The sequence below is a fragment of the Clupea harengus genome, chromosome 5 (assembly GCF_900700415.2).
Source record: "Clupea harengus chromosome 5, Ch_v2.0.2, whole genome shotgun sequence".
Taxonomy (NCBI): Eukaryota; Metazoa; Chordata; class Actinopteri; order Clupeiformes; family Clupeidae; genus Clupea; species Clupea harengus.
In genome coordinates, this window is record NC_045156.1 from 12,231,351 (window position 1) to 12,246,622 (window position 15,272).

Consider the following 15,272-nt stretch of genomic DNA (forward strand, 5'->3'; position numbering starts at 1 on the left):
CAGTACAAACACATGCACGCATAAACACACATGCATGAACACCAACCCAAATAAACACACACCAAGAAAAAAACATTCACACTCACACACACACACACACACACACACACACAGATCTAGGTGCAGAGTGCAGTTAGGACACAGCTCTTCTGGAGCTGCTCCGACTCAGGCTGGCTGCGCTGGTCTTGCGTGAGAGGGTGGGGGTGGGGGTGGTGGCACCACCACCACCACCGCCGCTGCCACCGGGGAGGGGGACAGACGAGCAGGGGGAGCCCAGGGAGGCGCCGGTGGGGCTGGTGCAGGGTGTGGTGCTCTCGTTGGGGCAGCCGTACTGCAGCAGTATGTCGGCACACTCCTGGCTACCGGCACGGCGTGCCAGAGACAAGGCCGTCAGGCCCTGAGGGTCACGACACCTCACGTCACTGCCATACTGCAGAGAAGAGAAAGGAGAGGAGGATAAGAGAGGAGAGAGAGGGAATATAAGAAGAGATGAGAGGAGAGAAGAGAGAGAAGGGGGAGCAGACAACAGGGTGGATTGGTGGGGGGAAAGAGAGGAGAGGAGAGGAGAGGAGAGGAGAGGAGAGGAGAGAGGAGAGGAGAGGAGAGGGGAAGAGAGGAGAGGAGAAACGAGAAGAGAGGGTATGAGATGTGTGAGATGTATGAAAAATCCAGAGAAGGGAAAGTGGCCTTTCAGTAATCAGTGCAAAGCTTAAACTTTAACTTTATTTCTACGGCACAGTTCATACCAAGAGACAACACAATGTGCTTCTGCTACATCCACATTCTGTTTTTTTCTACCCCCAACATCAGAGGTATTTAAAGGCCATAATAATGTTGTGAATACAGCCCTCACCCAAACAAGCAGCTGCGTCATGACGACGTCTGCAAGCTGACATGCGACGTGAAGGGCGGGGCGCGGCTGCTGGGTGGCGCTGTTGCCAGGGTGCATCGCCACGTCAACCGGGGTGTTGATCTCCTCCTTGGAGCTGTGGGCGAGCAGCAGGAGCAGGCGTGGCAGGTCCCTGTCCGTCACCGCCCGCAGGAGATTGGCCGACAGCGAGCCGTCTAATCCCTCGCCGGTGCACGGCAGTGGCGCCACAAACATGCGCTGCTCGTATTTGGCCCGTATCCATGGCTCCCGCTCCTCCCTGGGGCAGAGATAAGGAGGAAGTCAGGGCTACAGAAAACTCTGCTTCGTGTTTCCTGTCCACCACATGAGAACACTGAGCAGGCACATTTTTGGAGTTCTTTAACATAATCCTTTCCACAGAACAATACTACCATCACGAGCGCGTCTTCTGCAGTATGGATAAATGTATGTGTACTGTGTAGATGTTCTACTGTGATGAAAAGTGCTGCTATATCGTTTCTTATGCGTTTCTTATGTTTTTACATTGCACTATTAGTAAGTACTGCAGCCACAGAATAACACATTATCTTCATCATCATCATCATCATCATCATCATCATCTATCTTTCACATACAAAACTACGGCACTCACCGCGTGGCATCAGGCGTGGGCTTGTGGCAGCCCTGTGTGCACGCCTCCCAGATGCTATTGGCCAGGTGGTTGCCGATGGCGCTGAGCACCAGTGTGAGCTCGTGCGGCCAGTCGTCCAGGTCCAGGGAGCGCACGCGGGACAGGTGTGTGCCCAGGTTGCGGTGGATGCCCGAGCACTCGATGCAGATGAGGGCGCCCAGGTTCAGGCTCGCCCACGTGGGATCTAGGAGAGGGGGTGGGGGCGGGGGGTGAGTAGAAGATGAGGTACAGGAAGGGGGACATGGGGGGAAGCGGGGGGATGGAGACGGAGAGAGAGAGAAAGAGAGCGATAGAGAGAAAGAAAGAGAGAGAGAGATAGAGAGAGAGGGGGGGGGGAGAGAGAGAGATAGAGAGAGAGGGGGAGAAAAAGACGTAAAAGAGATGGACGTTGAGGGAGAAGCGAAAGAGAAAGAGCGAGTAGACAGTAGAATATAGAAGACAAGAGAACGAGTGGAAAAGAGAGAGATGGCAGAGAAGACAGAACATGAGAAGGAGAGAGAGAGATAGAGATAGAGAGAGATAGAGATAGAGAGAGAGAGAGATGGCAGAGCAGACAGATAATGAGAAGGAGAGAGAGTCAGAAGGCAAGAGGGCGAGCGAGGGAGGAGAACAGAGAGAGAGACGGTGATCAGGGTCAGTCGTAGGTCAGGAGACGCAGCGCTGTCCAACTTCTTCATTAGTATTCAACCTGCTCTTTCAGCTCTTCAGTGTCTCTTCCACACCCAGCATGTGTTTAATGAGGTTCACGGGGAATGTCAGTGAACAATGTGCACGCAGGAAGAGGACAAGTACAGTAGAGTATGTCTTATAGATCTGGGATGTTAAGTACAGTAGAGTATGTCTGATAGATCTGGGATGTTACATTCAATAATGACTTTTTCAGTCAAACCCCACTGGATGCCATTGCTAGACACTAGTAGATCGTTGTGCTCTCCAAAATGCCACCTTCACTGCAGATGTCTACACCTCCGAGCAAATATAGGGGAACAAAAACAGAAAAAGAGCACATTGAAACAGACGTCATTAAATGAGTCTGAGAGAGATACTCACTTGGTGCATCACAGTCAACACAGAAGCTGTTGCCTTTGGCATTACGAATGGCCTGAAGTGCCACCGCTTCACTCTGGCTGTTCCTCCGAGTCTGCAAAAACACACACACACACACACACACACACATGCATAAACACACACACACACACACACACACACACACACACACACACACACACATGCATAAACACACACACACACACATGCATAAACACACACACCCACACACACACACATGCATAAACACACACACCCACACAAAAACAGAGTGCATAATGTAAAGCCCACATTATGATGTAATTACTATATATTAAACACACATGCCTTAATTAACCCATTTCTTCCCTCATCCTTACATAAGAAGTGTGTTGGTGTTCTTATTACACTGCCTCCCACATCATCAGCAATCTGGCCTGGAGCCGGCTCTACCCCAAGGGTCCCATCCAAATCCCCTCTCTGCACTTGACCTGGTTTAGCTGAGCAGCAGCTACCCACAACCAACTGCCTCAAATCTAGGTTAGGGTTCCTGATGGAGAGGGGCCAGACTGGTGGAGGGAGCGCCCACAGAAAAACAACAACAAAGAAAAGGTTCTGCAGTACGTTATCCCCCAAAGGTTCCAGTTCCCTCTTTGGTTGGCTGTCTCTATTTAAGGGAACCCTTGTGGAACCCTTTTGAAACTGTTCTGGCTATTAGCCCAACAGTATAAAATGATTCCCTAACGAGGGACCTTTTTTTAATCCCTCAAGGTTCCTTTTTTCACCCGAGAAACCTTAGACCTTAGTGTTTTTGAACAAGCAAGGGTTCCTGATGTGTGGTGTGGGGCCAAGAGCACTTGAGTTCTCCAGCGTGTGGAGAGCCGTTAAAAGCAGGTTAGGGGCCGGGCCTTTACCTTGTTCCTGCTGCTCTCACAGGACTGCAGGCTGGCCAGGATCTGGCTCTCGATGGCCTGGACCCAGGCGTCGCGCTCCTCCGGGCTGGGGGCCTCGAAATGCCACATCTGCCCTGTGCTCGACACCACCATGAAGTCATAGTTGTCCTCATCTGGGGAGCGGGAGGGGGAGGGGAAGGTACATGGAATAAGTAAGGGGGCTGAACATTTAGTTCATAGTCATTTTATACGGAGAAGGGGTACTGCAGGGGGACTAGGAGGTACAGCACAGAGCACACAGTCCATGCACCACAACATACAAACATCAACATCAAACATAAACATCAACATCAAACATCAACATCAACATCAAACATCAACATCAAAAACAGCCAATGAAACATCCAGACATCCCTTTCAGGTGTGTAACTGTCACCACAGACAACATGGCACAGGCAGCGGGGAGGACTATCACACTTCATGGCGGCTATATCAGACAGATGAAGACACGCATACGCATACAAGCCCATGCACACACACACACACACACACACACACACACACACACACACACACACATCCACGTACACACACACACACACACACACACACACACATACACAAATACACCCACGTACACATACACACACACACACATACACACACACGTACACATACACATACACACACACACACACACACACACACACACACACCGAAGTAAACATGCACACACACACACACACACACCCACGTACACATACACACACACACACACACACACACACATACACACACACACACACACACACACACACACACGTAACCCAATTACCTGTCTTATTTATGTTTCTCAAGCTACCAAAGCTTTTTAGCTTCCACATTTTGCGCTTGGCTGAGACGAGCATGAATAGGAAGAATCCCACAGAGGCAAACCAGGAAGAGAAAAACAGAGAGAGAGAGCCAGGAATACACACAGAAGGGGAGACGGAGGGAGACAGAAGGAGTAGGAGACAAAGAGAGAGAGATGAAAGGAGAAAACACTGAATTAAGGGCAGATTACAGCAGATTTCAGAAAGCAGCAGGAGGAAAATAAGAAGAGAAAAAAAATACGTCCAAATCTTCAGTCATACTAAGCAATATTCTTTCCCCTGCAGTTTTCAGGCACGACGCAAGCATTGCTGCACCATCCAACTGGACGGAGAAATCACATCACAGAAGCCCTCACTACACTGGAGACGTAATCCTGTCTCACGAAAACCCCACTGATAAAAATAATCATTACACAAAGTCCATTTCACAGAACATTGAAAAAGGCTTCGATGAAAACCCAGTTACAGCACTGCCAGGTCTCGTATAATCAGTGGACGTACACAGCGAGGAGGAGAATGCACTCCAGTGCACCCCCTAGTGGCTGTTATCTATGCTTTTGACAGTAACCAGTGCCTAAGCCTTTACCAAAGAGAGACGTCTTGCACTGTACAACAAACAAAAAACATGTTCCGTGCACAGGCTAATTTAAAAACACAATCTAGACCTGGTCTGGTCTTAGAGTGCATGCACTGCAGAGATACTAGTCCTTGTCCTAGGGGTACGGGTTGGTCCATGTCTGTATTGAACATGATGTTGGTGCGGCTCACCCTCAGCTTGCCCTGATGCTGTGTCTCCTTTCTGATTCATGCTCTTCTTCCTCCTCGTCTTCTTCCTGTCAATCATCGGGGAGGAAGGGGCGGGATCTTTGCTGGAGGTCGGGCTGGACACGCCCTCTACGGAGGAGTCTGAGGACAGACAGCATGCTAGTTCTACCGGGGATCCCTCTTTATACAACTCTATTATACTCTTTATACACCTCTATTATAGCACACAGGCATACACAATGTACGTCTCTTTATACACCTCTATTATAGCACACAGGCATACACAATGTACGTCTCTTTATACACCTCTATTATAGCACACAGGCATACACAATGTCAGTCTCTGTATATAACAAATCAATAGCACACAGGCATACACAATGTAAGTCTCTGTATATACAGTAACCTAAATGCTCTTGTAAGGGCAAATGTTACACCCAGGATGCTGCGCTCTTCTAGTGAGCGTCGTTTGGCACTGCCGTCTGTGCAAGTACGGCAGTCCAGACTATTCTCATTTGTAGTTCCACGTTGGTGGAATGAACTACCTAGCACTACCAGAGCAGGGGCGTCCCTCTCTACCTTTAAGAAACTTTTGAAGACCCAACTCTTCAGAGAGCACTTCCCGTCCTAACTGGCACTTTGACTAGTGCGTAACTTGCAATTACAGTAGTTACATTTCTGCACTTCTTTTTCTTTTTTATTTCATTTTGTTAAATTTCTTATGTAAAGTAGTATTTATTGTTACACCAGGTTCTATTGCTCGTAGCTTGACTATTCTCTCCCTTGTACGTCGCTTTGGACAAAAGCGTCTGCTAAATGACTAAATGTAAATAACAAATCAATAGCACACAGGCATACACAATGTAAATATAACAGATCCTTCGGAATGCATTCACAAACATAATCAAATCCTTTCAAACGAAACCTAAGAGTATTGTCAACCAAAAACTGCTTCCCTCTCTCTCCAAATATAATGTACCTCACAACACTTGACAACAAATTAAAAGCTGCCTGATATTACCATTGACTGTCAGTGTACTTTCACATCAAGCGCAGCCTATTCAGCCTATGCTGAATCCATAGGTCACTTTCACATCAAGCACAGCATGTTCAGCCTATGCTGAATCCATAGGTTACTTTCACATCAAGCACAGCCTGTTCAGCCTATGCTGAATCCATAGGTTACTTTCACATCAAGCACAGCCTGTTCAGCCTATGCTGAATCCATAGGTGGCAGCGGTAGGGAGCTGGGAGAACTGAGTCACAGCAGAGAGCTCACCCATACTCTGAGTCTTACTGGAGAGCGTGGAGGGGTTGCGCTGTACCCCTCGGTTGCCCAGGGTCAGTCCGCCTATCACCCCTGGCCCCTCATCCACAGTCAAGAGACCGCTGGGATATGTAGGCACTAAAAACAGGATAAGTGTGTAAAACGTGAGCTGGTATTACAAAGTGTACATTCAAGAGAAGACATTCAAATGTGAGCTTTCCCATTGGTTCAATTGAGCTTGAGGATTCCAGTCCACAGAGTTCCAATCAGTTCACTGCTGTTCTCTCAGGTTCATTATGTTTGTCGCTTTGTGATGCAGAACACATCACAAAGCTCTTACACAGAATTAAGGAACCATCCAAGGTTATTTCCATAAAAAGGGAACGTGTTATAATAAAATCTTCACAATGAAACAGATGAAACTCTTTCATTCTCTGTCATTTTCTCTATCCTTCTCCCCATTCCCCTATCCTCTTTTTATTCCTCCCTCTCCATTTCTCTCTCTCTCTCTCTCTTTCTCCCGCTCTCTCTCTCTCTCACCTGCTCCTGATCCCTCTGGTCCTGGGGTGTCCTTCACCAGACCGTTCTGGCCAGCAGGGGGAGCCCCAGACGGGATTGCTCGAGGTGGACGCTTCCCTGGAACCTTCACCGTCACCCGCAGCAGGTCCATCTCCTTCCCGTGGACGTTCTGCATGTACTCCTGCCAGGTCAGAGGTCAAAGAGCTTCAGAGAGAGTTCTAGGCAGTGGAGGGACTACAGCATGGTCAGATTGTCAAGTTCAGTTGAGTTCAGGTTCTTAATTAAGTTGCATTCAGGAGCACATCAAGGGTGAAAAATTACCACAGAAGCTCGAGTGAGGAGCATCAAGACAAAAAGGGTCCAGGCACTAACCAATGCATATTGGCATACCACCAGGCCTCCATCAGGGTGTGATATGTATTAGTTTAGGTCCTTATTTTGGTCAGCCGTACAGATGTGACTCATCTCTTTCCCCTTTTCTGTTTTGAGTCACAAATTCAATTTTGAAATGTTCTGAGCATTTTGACCAAAATTAAATTGGTCAATGTGATCCAGCATCTTAATACTGCGGTTTACTTCTTAACCCCCTGTCAAACCTGGACAAGCTGAATGCTCAACTGATGTTTTCACACACTGAAATTCCCTTTACGTTCCACTGAGCAGCGATAATGTGAGCAATCTAGCTTTCATCCAGCTTCACCTATCAAAAACGCCCTGTTCCCAGCCATAGTGTCTCATCCACTGACTCTCAGCGAAGCAGAGAGGACAGCGGAGGGGGAAGAGAGAGAGGAAGTCTCCAGACAGATCATTATTCTGTTCTTTTTGCTGGATAGAACAGCCGAGCACAGTGGATTTGATATATCTGCCCACAAGGTGGGAAGAGGCGAAGCACAGAGCGAGTCCGCGGAGGTGGGGATGGAGGGAGAGCACACACACACACACACACACACACACACACACACACACACACACAGACAGAGCCAGTCCGCGGAGGTGGGGATGGAGTGAGAGCACACACACACACACACACACACACACACACACACACAGGGCCAGTACGCGGAGGTGGGGATGGAGGGGAAGCAATGACAGCCGCTTCTGCACACTGGGGGAACATTCCTGCGGGGATGGGGTTTATCTGTGCGCTGTGATCAATGTTGGGATTTAAGAGGATCTGTGTCGGAGAGACCCATAAACAAAGGGAACGGGAAAAACAAACCAACACGGTTTTCTTGGGAGCGAAAAAATGCACAGACTACTTTCGTTTTGCGTTAAATGCGGACACGCATTCATGCGCACACACACTCACACTCATATATACACTCACAAGCGCATACACAAACACACACACACATTCAGATCATATTCTCACATGCACAAATGCACACATGCGCACACACAGACTCACACACAGACACAGTTTTTCAGTGTGTCTCCCTGGTATCTACTTACATTGACACTGGAGTGGTAGGACAGCACACCATCGCTGGACAGAGTGACGTACTTCTTCTTCCATTCCTTGTTGATTGAGCTTCCACTGCGTTTCAGTAGGACACTCTAGGGAGAGAGAGAGAGAGAGAGAGAGAGAGAGAGAGAGAGAGAGAGAGAGAGAGAGAGAGAGAGATTATGTTTGATAGAGAGAGAGAGAGAGAGAGATTGTGTGTGATAGACAGAGGGGGTCGAAAGAAATGTGTTGGATCTCAAGTGAGAAAAGCAAACATCACACCTCATGATTTTTCATACCATACCAACACACACACACACACACACACAGACACACACACACCCTACACACACACACACACACACACACACACACCCTACACACACACACACACACACACACACACACACACACACACACACACCCTACACACACACACACACACACACACACACACACACACACACACACACACACACCCTACACACACCTGTTTGATGGGGATAGCCCTTCCACTGCCAAAATCACATTTACTATCAACACTCCTTCTCTCATCACTGCCACGGCGACCCTGAAACAGAAGAGAATAAATGGAGAAAAACGTATTACAAATTTTAACAGGAAGTAGTTAAGTAATATTTTATGATGTATAACATTACCAGGACAGATTTCTGCTCGAGCCAACCACACTTTAAGAATAGTACTGAAAATGCCATGGAAAGTGTTTTATAATATCTAATTTTAGCGTGAGTTCACCTCAGTTCTTTTGAATGAGCCTCATCCTGCAGTCAAGGATATGTTTACAGCTACAAATAACCTTTCCTGCTAGCTAGTGGTTGAAGACAGTTTTCAAACGAACAATAGGGACTCTCCCCCCCCCCCCCCCCCCGCAGTTGCTCCTGACATCGGCCTAGGAGAATGAGCATGAACGCACAAGAGAGAAGCTTCAGGCGAGGTCAAAGGTCAACTAACTGGGAATCGGGGCGTGCGGCGTCGCGGGCCGCTCCTGAGCGTCCCTGGGGTGGCGCTGCCCAACTTCTCTGCTCCCGACACGCCGATCTCCTTATGACTGATAACCGGAGTAGAGGGCAAGGAGGAGGAGTAGTCACTGCTCTGGCCCCCATTACTGGCCTTCAGGGAGGGAGAAAGAGAGGAAGGAAGGGAGGGAGGGGGGGGGGGGGGGTCAAGACAGAAAAGGTGAGAGAGGGGTAGAGAGAGATTGACAGAGATGGGGGGAAAGAGGAAGAGATTGTCAGTGTTAACATGTGATTGGAGGTCAGACTGAGAATGAGAATAAAACACAAAATGTAACAGTGTAAAAGTGTAACAAGTACAGTATAGTAGAAAGAAGAAAGAAGGAGGATGAGGGGTTGAGGAGAAGTAGGCCATGAGACCCATGAGACTCACTCACCTGCCCAGGGAAGGCTCCTGACACTGGGGTCGATCCGCCGGAGTGACTGGGGGAGTTGGGGAGGGATTTACAGGATGCAAACAGAGCAGCCTGCCTCTTCACCGCCCAAATCTTCTGAGCAGCTGCAAGGACAGAGCCCACAAAAAAGTAAAGATGAAGGGCAAATGTTCCCAAATGTGTTCTAGGACTCATAGTAACACCAGGTGCCCTTGTCCTTCCCTGTATTACAGCCCAGGTTGACTAAGTGTCAAAGAAGTAGTTTATTACATTTTTATTATTTTGACTGTTTTTATTGTGCGTCTTGGTTCTGATAGTTGAAAATATGAGAAACACCAAAGATAACACATTTCCTTTAGCCGTCACGTCTGTCTTTTAGCAGAATATAAGAAACCTCAGGCACAGCGACAATACAAGCAAGGAAAAACAAAACAAAATATGATAAAGATGTGCACTGTGCTAGATAACCAACAATAAGTTAACTTGCAGTATCTTACACAAATCAAGCTGCATATTCTTTAGTCCCTGGTATGCACACACACACACACTCAAACACACACACACACACGCGCGCGCGCGCGCACACGCACACACACACACACACCCACACACACACTCAAACTCACATGCACACACACACACTCCCACACACTCCCCCACACACATACACACACAAACACACACACACACACACATTATACTGAAGAAAAATGGTGCTCAGGTTTTATATTTATATTTACTGGTCGTTTGTGATGAAGTAGATAATTTATCTCCCTTCCTCTCCGTTCCCCTCTAGCATGCTCTTGTCACATCGTTGTGACCTTCCTTTTTCTCTCCTCGAGACTTCCTCTTCTACCTCTCGATTCTCATACTGCCCTGAATATCGACGCATTCAAATTTACGACAACATCATCATGCTATTTCCTTTTTAAGGTCCACACCAATATGTACAGGAAACTGCTGCTGTCGCTGCTATGGTCTGCATCAGTGCACACTACTGCAGACACGGGGCACTTCTGCACATTAACCTGCAGTACGGAGAATTTATGCTCCTGTACATCAACGAGTGAGGCGAGGTGCAGACAAAACCAAGGTCGTGGGTTCAATACCCAGTGAGAGCGCATTTCTACATTTCTCCTTTCCTGTGCTTCAGCTGCGTGGGGGGGGGGATACTTAGGGCTTTCCACATGGAGGCTGGCCAACGCTGATTGCATTGCTCCCCTCTGTCACTGTCAAGATGTCTGCTAATGGATCCGGCCCACATAAGTCATTGCATTTCATCGCACAGATGGTGACGTGCCTAGCACCTGCAGGAGGCTTGGTTCATTGTAATGCTTCCAGCCTAACTGTACAGAGCATTACACTGATACAAAAAGTCCATCACTAGATGGAAATATTCCTGTCTGGGATTTATGCTCCCCACCTATGCCCTTCACTGGACACCGTCTGCACCATCGCCAACTGGCCATTCCTCATAGACAAGATTCGGAGATGAAAGTGGAAAATGTTTCAATATCGCTGAAACCTGCACACCTGGCCCTACCTCACCTCAGTGTGTTTTTAGTGTTCACCAAAAATGGAAAAAAAAAACTGAGAGATATTAAACAAACACCAAATTGGGAATCTCAGCAGACTGGGAATCTGGAGACTGAGCCTTGCACTTTTCAAATGCAATAAGCAAAACAATGAACTCCCTAGAAGAACACAAGACCCCTTCAGAGATCACAGAGCAGCGGCAGTGTTTTTTTTACCTTCGGTGAAGACGCGGTTGACGTTCAGCCCGTAGGTGGCGCACGTCTCGAAGTAGGAGCAGCGCCTGACGTCGGAACAGAGCTGACGGGCCCTGGCGTCCTCTATAACCCGCGGGTTTGTGCTGCTGATCTTATCTGGGCACAGACAGGAAACAGACTCATGAGCTGCAAACTGCTATAGAGAGACGCAGGACATAGTAGCACAACACCATAAAGCAGAGAGAAGACGCAGGACATGTTAACACAACATCATAAAGCAAAGCGGGACTAGGTTTGTATTGCTCGTAGCTCGTAGCTCGTAGCTCATAGCTCGTAGCTCGTAGCTTGATTGGATAAAAGCGTCTGCTAAATGACTAAATGTAAATGACTAGTCTGTAAATGACTAAATGTAATGTAAATTACTAGTCTGTAAATGACTACTCTGGGGTTGAGGGTGAAGCCAGCGCCATGGTTTTACTCCACCATGAACCAGCTGACATCAAATACAAGGGAAGACTTCTTCTTTATGAACATCTGACAAAATGAATGACTATTCTACAGGAATTTCAGTATCGACTGAAGAGCATAATTAAATGATCCTGAGAAAATACTGTGCTAATTGGAAACATTAGCAATGACACACAATAGACTGTGAGGCTAACTGAATTAAATTGGATTGGAAAAATTCAATAGTGAGGATGACACTGAAAGCACCATTTCAGTTATTATACTGTCATGCATACTGTCAGTTTCTCCTGAGCAATAACTTCAAATGTTCTAGATCTTCTGCCGACAATGTCTGTACAATGTAGTATTATCAACACATTTAATACAATATACTCACCTATCTATATTTCTGTACATATTAAGGCATATCTAAAACGTGTCCAGCCAGATACTGGCCAAGATAGGAACAGATCTGGTGAATTAAGTTTTTGTGACCGAGTGAGCCAGTGTTTCAATGCTGTATATCTCGGGCCCTAAATGGCAACTTCAATGGCAGTCTGGGTCCGTGTCTCACCTTGAGTGCCCACTACAATGAAGGGGACATCTGCTACATTGCGGTGTGCGCACAGCTCGCTGTAGTTGTTGTAGACCTCCTGGAAGCTGGCCTCGTTCTCCAGGCTGAAGACCAGGATCACACCGTCTACCCAGCTACAGAACTGCAGGCGCATGAGGAGGAAGGGACAGAGAGAGAAGTTGTTCATTCATAATTGGAAGAGTTATGATGATACACGGACTCACATGTGTGCGTTTTCCTCTCCTCCCACACACACCTTTGCACAAAAATATATCGTCAAGTGAAAATGTGAGACACACACACACACACACACACACACACACTCACACACACACACACATACACACACACACACACACACACCACACACTCACGCACACACAAACACACACACACACCACACACACACACACACACACACACACTCTCTCCCTCTCTCAATCTTTATCTCTCTCTCACTCTCTCTCTCTCTCACTCTCTCTCTCTCTTTCTCTCTCTTTCTCTCTTTCTCTCTCTTTCTCTCTCTCTTTCTCTCTCTCCATCACTCACTTGAGCGTCTGGCAGGCCTGGTTCTTCTCTAATGAGCAGCAGGTGACTCTGTCCGTCCACCAGCATCTCCTTTTTAAACCGGCCCCCTGGAAAAAACACCACAACACAGATCTCAGATCAGACAAACATGCAAATACATCACTGACACACACTGAAAGAGAGCGGAACAAATTGTATTAGAGACCACAAATCAATGACATCCCCAGGAGAATGGGAGATGGACTGTTCCAACTGATCACAAATCAGTGACACCCCCAGGAGATTATTTGAATATTTTACCAGATGCTACTAGAATCAATGCCTGTGATGAGATACACAATATTTCCTCTGTCAAATATGCTACTAACAGGAATCAAAGGTCGAAGGTCAAAAGTCTAAGTAAACTGACTATAATGTAGACAATTACAGAGAATTGTGAGAAGTTTAAGTATAGTGTGAGTGAAGCATTGTGTTTACCATTCTGTTATACCTCATAATAAATTGCAACCTTAACTGCAGGGTATTTCAATAACAATGTTCAAAGGTTTTTCTACGTTGAAATGTTGAAATGTTTTTAGTGCACGGTCTACACAGTCTACAATATTACAGTAGCTTGATGGTTACGAATTGTTCCATTTTCTTGTTAAAACACACAACATTGTAGCCTAACATAGTGTATCACAGCACAGACACTCACACAGGCACGTTAGTGTATTACTAATTCAGCAATCAAGGGGTTTTGTGTGCGCTTTCCGCATATGTGCGAGAGCCATTTTGTCAGTGTCTGTGTAGCGTAATGACAGGGGGATGGTACAGACCCTCAGGGCACTCCAGAGGCAGGTAGCTCCCGGTCATGTAGCGGTGCACCAACGCTGACTTCCCGCTCTGCAGACTTCCCAGAACCCCCTGTGAGAGCGACAGCAGACACAAACACGGCCTTACTCCATTGAAAGGGTTGGGCGACAGGAAAGGAGAAAAACACCCAAGTTTCCTGGTTCATTTCCACAGAGCCAGACACAGTCAGAGAGACTCTGGGCTACCCACGAGAGAGCGAAAGCGCCCGAGGATGTTTGCATGCTGTTCAACTGCTGGCTCCAGATCAGTCGGAGCGGGACCCACAGGGGTAGCCTTTAGTTTAAAGGAATAATTTACCAAGACATTTCCAAAGAAAACAGAGACAAACAAACTTCGCCCCCTTACCAGACGGAGCTCTTGGATGGTACGACTCAAAATCCACTCCTGGCTGTTGGCACACGCTGCTGTTAAGGGAAACAGAGAGAGAGAGAGAGAGACAGAGAGAGAGAGAGGGAGACAGAGAGAGAGAGAGAGAGAGAGAGAGAGAGAGAGACAGAGAGAGAGAGAGAGAGAGAGAGAGAGAGAGGCAGAGAGACAGATAGAGAGAGAGAGAGAGAGAGAGAGAGAGAGGTGGGTAGAAACAGAGATAGAGATGTCGAGAATGAGATTAACTTTTTGGGAAAAACATGCTTTTGGTAACATGTGTCAGAATCACAAAACTGTAGATTTTGCTAATCATATAATGGACTATCACATGGAATAGTATCAGGAGATGGGCTGCGTGAATGAGGATGAATCTGCCCCTGGCCCTTACTCAAGATGGCGGACCTCAACCTCGACTTCAAAAGATTACCTCCACAAACAGGACTTCAGACTGTAAATAATTCAAGGAGGCTATCCTGGGGATTGTTTTTCATAGGTCATTAAAAAAAGCAACCAGCCACAACTCTTTATTTGGACAGTCCACCTACAGAGACTTCACAGATGGTTTGTTGACATTCAAGTTCAGTCTTTTGTTCACTGAACATCACCTTATCCAAACCCAACCCCTACTCCTATTTTAACCATACATTTAATGAGTTTCAACAGATAGGCTATAGGGGACCATCCAAATAAGGTGTGTTTATAATCTGAGCACCTGTAGATAGTCCAGAGGGGACCATCCAAATAAAGTGTGACCCAACCACCTCACAACTCATAACCAACACAATACACCCAACACATAAAAATGGATAGACCAGGTTGCAAGGATCACAGTTTACATTAACAACCTAATATGACGCTGCATTTGAGATCTGTCAAACACATATTTCTACTCACACACAAACACACTCAGTTAAACTAATATTTTCATATTCACCCTCGCCACATACCTTTGCACACAAACACACACTCACACACACACTTCACAGACGTAGCCAGCTGTGTTATTTGAGATGTCATATGGTGCACTAATTGGCCTT

General features: G+C 47.0%; 1 protein-coding gene across 4 annotated transcripts in view; it reads right to left on the reverse strand.

The window, feature by feature from the left end:
- Positions 1-21: 21 nt before the first annotated feature.
- The window catches only part of LOC105907763 (arf-GAP with GTPase, ANK repeat and PH domain-containing protein 1), a 25,458-nt gene continuing 10,207 nt past the window's right edge, over positions 22-15,272 (reverse strand). Inside the window, exons 2-19 of one of the 4 annotated variants that reach the window (XM_031567746.2) lie at positions 14,215-14,270; positions 13,833-13,920; positions 13,036-13,121; positions 12,487-12,628; positions 11,487-11,621; positions 9,739-9,860; positions 9,300-9,458; positions 8,818-8,898; positions 8,336-8,440; positions 6,905-7,064; positions 6,377-6,502; positions 5,101-5,238; positions 4,296-4,355; positions 3,482-3,633; positions 2,592-2,682; positions 1,503-1,725; positions 854-1,148; positions 23-430 (exon numbers count right to left, since the gene is read on the reverse strand). In XM_031567746.2, the coding sequence (XP_031423606.1) occupies positions 134-430; positions 854-1,148; positions 1,503-1,725; positions 2,592-2,682; positions 3,482-3,633; positions 4,296-4,355; positions 5,101-5,238; positions 6,377-6,502; positions 6,905-7,064; positions 8,336-8,440; positions 8,818-8,898; positions 9,300-9,458; positions 9,739-9,860; positions 11,487-11,621; positions 12,487-12,628; positions 13,036-13,121; positions 13,833-13,920; positions 14,215-14,270 (2,516 nt within the window). In that variant the 3' untranslated portion in view covers positions 23-133. Of the gene's footprint in view, positions 431-853; positions 1,149-1,502; positions 1,726-2,591; positions 2,683-3,481; positions 3,634-4,295; positions 4,356-5,100; positions 5,239-6,376; positions 6,503-6,904; positions 7,065-8,335; positions 8,441-8,817; positions 8,899-9,299; positions 9,459-9,738; positions 9,861-11,486; positions 11,622-12,486; positions 12,629-13,035; positions 13,122-13,832; positions 13,921-14,214; positions 14,274-15,272 lie in introns of all 4 variants that reach the window. The other 3 variants (XM_031567747.2, XM_031567745.2, XM_031567748.2) reach the window with 3 other exon arrangements.